We start from the raw sequence: 8,621 nt of genomic DNA, 5'->3' as shown, positions 1-8,621 counted from the left end.
TTAGTTTTTGGGATTGGAATTATTTTCACATTTTTGATAGCTGAGTTTTCTTTTTTTTTTTCCTTTATAAATCAGTGGATGTTAGAGAGAAGAGGTGGTGGAGAATTAGCACTGATCAAGAGGAAGATGGAACATATTAATTTTTTCCCCCTTTTCTAGAACTATTTAAATCAATATTATAATATTCAATAAGAATTAGTTATGTATTACATGAAAAGTGGAAAGGAATTTCTAATAAAAAATGATAGATGAAATCAAGTTGGAGTATTTTTCAGTTCAAAATTATTATAGCAATTTTTTTATTAAATAATTCCTTTAATTATTGATCTTGCAAGAAAAGATAAACAGTTAGGGAGCCCTGGATGATCTCGTTTTTGGACCTAAAAAGATACAATAGTAACATTCATTCAGTTATTGAAACTTTCTTGAATTATTCTTGATTTTCCTTTGGGCCAAATGATTCTTTAGATTATTCTCTGTAAATTAATCGAACTAGAACTTTTTAATTATTATCAAATTATACACAGATTTTTCAGTTTAATCACAAGTTATCCTTATTTAAAAAATCTTTGTATTATGAATTAGAGATATAATATATTGTTGATAATTGTGATGTCTAATGGCTACCATTTTTTATTCTTGCCTCTTCTATATGTATTTTTGTTTTAGAAAACATACAATTTTTTCAGTTTTGTTATTTTATTTCTAATTTTTAGTTATACATACTCTTTCAGAATTTTCAATGGACATGTTTTGAATGTATGATGCTTATTTGTCTAGTACCAATTTTGTCCATCATATATATATAATAAAACTAATATACAATATCAGTTCTCATTTAATCATGCAAAGATTTATTGGGTATATCCGTAAACGTATTGTATGAATCACCTGTTGTAGAAAAAAAAAAAAGGAAGTAGGAGAAGATGCATACCTAATGCTGTCGATCCATCATTAGTAGCTTTTGTGATATTTTATGTGCTCTTGACCGATAGCTGACACATACTACCATGTGTGGTCTACTAGAGATCATGGGAATGTTCGCTCTTCTCTTTAACGGACTAAGTTTTTGAACAACACAGAGGAAAGCCCCCTCATAAACTAACAAAATTGGGCAAAAAAATATTTGCATATGTATCAACTCCTACAGATCTAGAGTCCTTTCATCTTCACCTTTTGTTTTTCTTGACAAACTTGCTCTCTTATTATATCTACTCGGGCACGAGGTTTTAGTTGTTTTAGCTCAAGTTCTGCACACAATGAGATCGAAACTACAAGAAGTTCACTGAATTAATCGACCCTAAAGACCTTTCAGCCCCAATTGATTACAGCTCCCCTTGGAATCTTTAAATCTAGTGATATTTGTTTTTCTTTTAGTTGCTTCAGTTTTTGTCATTTATACAATAACCCATTAAATAGAACGCCACACTTTCAAGTTTCATTTGACATGGACTTTTGTGATACAACCAGGAAAATACTTTTAGTTGTACAGAACATGCAATTCCAGCTCAACTTACAAAAAAGTTATAGAGAACCAAGAAGAGTACCAAAAGGAGTAGAGTGCCCAAGCCATTACCCTCTCCATCATAGTTGCTTGAACCATTCCATTGCTTGCTTCCATGAGACCATGGGCTGGAGGGGAAGAACACACTTAGGAGATGGATTGCTAGTAAAAGAATGAGTGGAAATATTAATAGCATAGTGTTTGAAATTTCGACTGCTTCGAGTAGCTGGGTGATGCTGTCCAATATAGCAGGGCCTCCAATGATTAATCCCAAGATTAAGATCATTAAGGAAGGGATTAGTGGTGATGGACTGCTCCCCATTTTGTTCAAGCAGCAGATTGAATTGGAATCCCCTCTCTTAGCTTCTTGCACAAACTCTAGGGAAGGTGGATGAAGTGTAGCAATTACAAGAACCACATGCTCACCATTATTTATTCTGTTGATTGTATCATAATTAATTGAAAGTTGCAAACTTGATTAAGATGGATTGATAAATTTTACTGAATAATGTCAACAAAACTTCTCCACATCTTGCGTCATGGACGGTCAGGACGGTCATACAAAATTCATGTTATGCACAAACTAACATTGGAAACAGATGGTGTCTGATTTTTTTTAAGAAAATGTATTTGTTTCTACATGGTGCGTTCCAAGTCATGCAGATACAGCTGAAATGTAGGGTAGAAAAGGGCCCAGACTAATTAATGTTGTTTCTCTTCATGAACACCAGGTTTAATAATGTGAAAGAAATAAATAAAGAAGTGAATTTTGCATAAAATATTCAATCAATTATTGATTTTGCATACGTTATAGTTTGCAAACAAAACACTTTTAGAAGATTTTCGACTTTCACAATTACTGAATTCTCGATATATATATATATATATATTCCCCGATGATTATCATTTTGTAAAAAAATCAACCTTAATTTCTTTGTAAAAATAGATAATTAAGCAAATTTTGTTATACAACATCTACCAGAGAAAAAGGAAGGAAGAAACAAAACAAACAAACAAATTATCCAACTTGTGAATCCATAACAATGGTCCTTCCCCTATTCCTCTTTCATCTCACCATCAGGCCACCCAGTTCCAATCACAACCACCAACAGCTCCCAGTATGTCAACAACCAACAGCTGTGATCACTGAGTGTATAGGGGTTAGATATAGGGTTTCACCATATGCCAAGGGGGAGGAGATGAGGAACTTGCTACACTCGATGGGGGTGGGGGAGAGGGAGATGGAAGGCGTTCTTCGAAGAGAGGAAGAGTAAGATATGGCAGGTGATGATCGGAACCAGGCGATGAGAGAAGATGAGGAAAGCATGAAAGTATATTCACAAGTGGGATATGTTTTGTTTTTTCAAATACTGTGAGCCCTTTTATGTTTGCACAAAAAATATTTCTCCGACCTCTATTACTGGCTCGGCAATAAAACTGATCAGGACAGACCTCGGGCCTAAACTATATTTATTTTTAGTCAAGCTTTGAGCTGAGCCTATTTAAAATATGATATCTTCTGTCACCATGCAACCAAGCCCCACCAATCACCAACTTTACCAGGCAAGTAAACAACTTAGTATCCCTATATATTATGGGTGCTATTGGGCAAGTTGGATCCATGCTTTAGTAAATCTATATCCAGCATATTTTGATTTCAAGATTAAATTTCATTTCATATCCGGCACACCACGAATTGAGTCCATGTTGGGACTGTAAAATATTATAAGACTCAGCAGGTTGGGTTTGAGTCGGTTTGCATGCATAGAGACCCATGTCCTACACATGTGCATCGGGTTTAGGTCGGTGTAGACAAGGTTCAGGTTCCTATCAAATAAATCTTGAACAATTAATCATCTTAAAATCATCCATACTTCAAATAGGTTATCAATAAAAAGTCCAATTATATGCATGAAAAATTAAATCACGAACACAAGCACATGATAGTTAATCATAAAATGATGATTGATTAAAATTGAAAAGATATGCTTATCTTTGAGTCAAGTATAGACAACCAAACATATTCTACCATGTGGCCAGTTTTATTCTTTCTATCCCCTTAAGTTATAGAACAAAGTTTCGTATATCCAAGAATTTAAAAATTGAAGAATATATAAATAGAACTATATATAAGAGTAGCACAGGATGTGCAAAATGCACATATTTGAGGGAAGCATTTCAAAGGTCAAGAACATAACATTTTTTATATTAAATACTAAGCTCAAAAGTCAGAAATTTCTAGTGAGATGTTACACATATCTTTTAGCCAAAAGACCGAGAAAGGAATTTCTAGTTGGAGATGGGATTTTTGTACTCTTTGTAGCAATGATCTTTGTATAATGAGGCTGTTTGAAGATGGTATATTAATTTGGCACATTATATATATATAAATTCTACCCAATATTTAATTTTCATTTGCAAATGAGGAAATGATTAATTTGTATATAAAAGCTTTCCACAAAAGTACCTGCAATGTATATACATATGCCCCCTTGAATAATTTCTAGACAAATGCCTCAACCATGTTCTACATTTAGTACATTATGAGATACAAAAGGCATCATACTTTTTTTGTACACCAAATAAAATGATGATCAGTATGAGGACCACAAAATTTTTGATGGGAACCAATTGTTTAAGTAGCAAAATAAGGTCCTTAATAAAATAAACGAGACATGGAATAAGGATAATTTTGCACAATTACCACTAAAGGGGAACAAGAATGGCATAAGAGCTTCTTTATACAATTTATTATATAAAAAACCTATGAGCACAAGAATAGGGAACATATCTAGATGATTGATAATTTCAAGATACATCTCAGACAACTTCATGACTAACCAATCTTTCCTTTCATAGATACTAAATCATTAGTGTTGCAGCTTGAAAGGAGGCAAAATATATAGCTCCCATGCAAAATATAAATTCCCAGATTAACATGAAAACCATCTTTCTAATTTAGCAAGAAAACCTAACTACATGCAGGGTATGACCATCTCATAAAAAGCATACACAATAAAAACAGAAAATATAAAATTCATCCATGTTATCCAAGTAATAGATTTCTTATCCTTTCCAATAAGCCTCAAAAGAGGTATTGCAAACTAATAAAAAGACACTCTGTAACTGTAACTACCATGATTAATAAAAACATAAGATAATCAATGTCATTGCCAAAGTAAACAAATCATTTCTTCTTTGTTTTTATCCTTTTAAAAGCTTTTTCCATATCTCTAGTGCTCTCTTCATTTTTTTTCCAAAGATGCACTATCATCGTATACGTTGTTTGCTTTCTAAGTATGATGTCCTAAGATTTGTTCAAAAAGGTATTCGCACTTCCTATACATCTCTTCAAGCAATTATTGAACTCAGTATTTTTATCTTCCTACAAAATAATGAATTATTATCAAAAATTGTAATTTCAATTTAAAAATTTGAACAAATAAAAATGTTGCTATACCTCTTTCATGTTTATCAAATTATTTAGTGGTAATGGCTGATTACCAAGATTGGATTAGCAATCAACTGAATTTTTGATGCAGTGTGTTTAGTACTTTTCTGTAACAAGATCTTTAACTAATTAGACATATGCTAATTGCAATTTTGTTCAAAGGTTATTTATTCTTTTGTCAGCATAAACATGTACCAAGTAATGGGACAAGTTGTCTGACACATTCACAAACTATACAGAGAGAAATTTATTTTATTGTGAGAATATCCATAATATGACCATGCTTACATTGCATATGTAAAGAAAGGCATAAAAATGTCTGGAGATGTGCTTTTCGGAAAAGATGCTTGTGGCCTCCCTATCACTCATAAGAATCAATAGATGCCCCTCTATAATGCATTAACTAACGAAATCAAAGATCACACAATGTTCAGAATACAATTCTCAACTAGCTAGAATATATAAAAAAGATAATGGCAGAGGTATCAAATGACCTCCACTGCTGTTATTTGATATTATTGCCAACTAACTTACTGAATTCATCTAGAATTTATTACAGAAAGGATAAAATAACCTTGTATGCTATCAAAACAGAATATATATACACTAACCATTGTGTGATTACCTCACATATACAATTGCAAACACTGCATGCATGGTTGATCTTCTACACCATCCTGGGCTGGTAGAGACAAGGTTGAGCTAATTATGGACTCGATGTGCAGCTCTGCAGAGCGAAAAAAATTTGCAAGGTCTTTTTAATGTAAAATTAGTTGTATATACAGTGAAACCTCTTTAGTTTGATCAACTGACATGTTAAATTTGTGCACCCATAAATGGTATGTCTTGGAAAAGGCTTGGATCCCCCACTAAAATAGTTAGTTTTGATAAATAGCCCGGAATACCTCAAATCCATTGCACAGCCAGGTTATGTATCGCTATAGATAAGCTTGGTATTAGGATATGGTCAATCGCCCACAAAGAACTCATGAATGGCTCCGTCGACTTCAATTGTGCTACAACCTGGTTCCTTTTTAACTCCCTGCACCTTCATCATCTCCCTCAGCATCCTTGCATCCTCCCATCTGCCCAACAATGCATAAACATTCGACAATTGAATGTAACAAGAGCTATCAAAAGGACTCAACTCCAAGAGCTGCTTTGCTGCTATCTCTGCCAACTCAAGATCCCCATGTTCCCTGCAAGCACTCAAAAGTGACCTCCAAAGCACTGGTGCATCCTTGACTGGTGCTCTCCTTAAGAGCTCCTCAGCCGCCACCAAAAGCCCAGCTCGGCCAAGCAAATCAACCATACACCCATAATGCTCTATTTCTGGCTCAATTCCATATACCCGAGCCATGTCATTGAAAATCCGGCAGCCTTCATTCAACAATCCCTCATGGCTACAAGCAGAGAGCACATTCACAAAAGTCACACCATTGGGCACCAAACCATTTCTTGGCATCTCCTCAAAGAGCCTCAATGCATGCTCCCCTAACCCATGGCTACTTAAACCATCTATCATTGCATTCCATGTACTAACATCCTTCTTAGAAGTGTTGTTAAACACCTGCAAAGCCTTCTCTATGCTTCCACACTTTGAATACATGTCGACAAGCGCGGTCGCTAAAAACCCCTTGATCTCGATCCCATTTTTATCAACATAAGCTCGAATCCACTCGCCCTGTCCCAGAGATCCAACTCGAGCACATGCTGACAACACATTCACGAAAGTGCATTCGTCCGGCCACACATTGCCATACTGCATCTCTTGAAAGAGTGAAATCACTTCATCGAAACGACCTGTGCGGGCACACCCCGTGATCATGGCATTCCATGAGACAATATCTCTGACAGGCATCAAATTGAAAAGTTCCCTAGATTGGTCTACCAGTCCAAGATTCGAATAGCCCGAGATCATGAAGTTCCAAGTCTCCACATTCCTCTCAGACATTTTATCGAACAACTTGCGTGCTCGACCAACCAAGCCATGGGTTACAAAGGCATTAATCATAGCATTCCAGGAGATTACATCTTTCTGAGGCATTCTAGCAAACAGCTTGAGTGCCTCTGCCGTAAGTCCATTGATAGCGTAGGTGTGGAGTAGTGTGTTAAGGACGAAGATGTCGGACCCGAACCCGGTTTTGAGGATCCGGGCGTGGATCTGGAAGGCTTCGGGAAGGGCCGCGCAGGCCTTGAGGACAAAGGGAAATGTGTATTTATCGGGTCGGGTGGGGGAGTGGAGCATCCGATAGAAGAGCTGGAGGGCGGGCGCCGGGTCCGGCGCGCGGGCATGGGCCCGGATCATAGAGTTCCAGGCGAAGGAGGTTGGGGCGGGGAGGCGGGAGAAGAGGGAGTCGGCATAGGCGAGAGCTGGGAGCTCGTCGGTGGCGACGGCGGAGGAGAGAAGTCGGGCAGCGGCCGCCGGAGAGTGGATGAGGCCGGTCTTGATCATGTGGGCGTGGGACTGGTGGACCTCGGAGAGGTTGGTCGCCATGTCCGTGAAGGAGAGGATGGAGGGAGGCGGCAGAGGAGTGGCGGACATGGCGGTCGGCGACGGCGGAGGACGGGATTCACGTGGATAGTCTGGTGGAGTGTGACGGCGTCGTTCTATAACAGAGCCCTCATGGGCATTTCCGCAAATATCATAAGATATCTTCTACCTAAATGATATGATGATAATAATAAAGAATGTAATATATATTTATATCATGTTCTTAAGAAGTAACTTATCTTTAAGTTTTTGCAATTGAGAGAAACAAATTTGAGAATCGAGAAAAGTATGGTATTGGAGATTGAATGTGCCTATACCACTTGGTAGTCCCATCTTTTTTTTTCTTCTTTTTCTTCTTCAATATTTCTCAAGAAAATTTGTTAAAAGGGAACTCTGCGCGCGCGTGAGAGAGAGAGAGAGAGAGAGAGGGAGAGAGACTTGAGAAAAGTAACTAACATCATAATAGTTGCTATTTTTTTCTTATTTTATATTATAATATAGTTTATAATATTATTATTTTATAACTAAATAGTAATAAAGATGAACTTCTCTTTAAGTTTTGCAATTGAGAGAAACAAATTTCAGAATTGAGAAAAATAAAGTATTAGAGATTGATTATGCCTTAACCACTTGGTAGTTTCATCTTTTTCCTTCTTTTCTTCTTCATTTTTTCTCAAAAAAAATTGTTGAAGAGGAGCCGTGAGAGAGAGAGAGGATGACACTTGAGAGAAATAAATAACATTATAATGGTTGTTATTTTTTTTTCTTATTTTATATATTACATATATTATATATATATATATATATAGTTTATAATAATATTATTTTATAACTAAATAGTAATGATGATGAACAAGTGGTTAAGTCATTGAGAGACATAAAATTAAGAATTGAGAAAAATAAGATGTTGGAGATTCATTGTGCCTTAACCACTTGGTAGTCTATTTTCTTATTCAATATTTTTTCAAAAAAATTTGTTGAAGGTAACTCCGTGTTTGTCAGAGAGAGGATAAGACTTGAGAGAAATAAATAACATTATAATGGTTGTTATTTTTTTCTTATTTTATATATACATACATATATATATATATATAGTTTATAATATTATTATTTTATAACTAAATAGTAGTGATGATGAACTTACCTTTAAGTCTTTGTAATTGGGAGACATA

General features: G+C 35.7%; 1 protein-coding gene across 1 annotated transcript; it reads right to left on the bottom strand.

The window, feature by feature from the left end:
* Positions 1 to 5,396: 5,396 nt before the first annotated feature.
* On the bottom strand, positions 5,397 to 7,608 carry LOC103724219 (Pentatricopeptide repeat (PPR-like) superfamily protein). Its single transcript, XM_089923812.1, has one exon. It carries the CDS (start codon positions 7,498 to 7,500, stop codon positions 5,923 to 5,925), a length of 1,578 nt encoding a protein of 525 aa, XP_089779938.1. The 5' UTR covers positions 7,501 to 7,608; the 3' UTR covers positions 5,397 to 5,922.
* Positions 7,609 to 8,621: the final 1,013 nt, after the last annotated feature.

This window comes from Phoenix dactylifera, chromosome 6 (assembly GCF_051530095.1).
Source record: "Phoenix dactylifera cultivar Ajwa chromosome 6, Ajwa_hap1_PhDact_Kaust_v1.1, whole genome shotgun sequence".
NCBI classification, from domain to species: domain Eukaryota; kingdom Viridiplantae; phylum Streptophyta; class Magnoliopsida; order Arecales; family Arecaceae; genus Phoenix; species Phoenix dactylifera.
This window is presented reverse-complemented; position numbering and strand designations above follow the sequence as displayed.

Coding starts and splice junctions, on each gene's coding strand:
- LOC103724219 (XM_089923812.1), bottom strand. CDS start 7,500: ATGTCCGCCACTCCTCTGCCGCCTCCCTCCATCCTCTCCTTCACGGAC.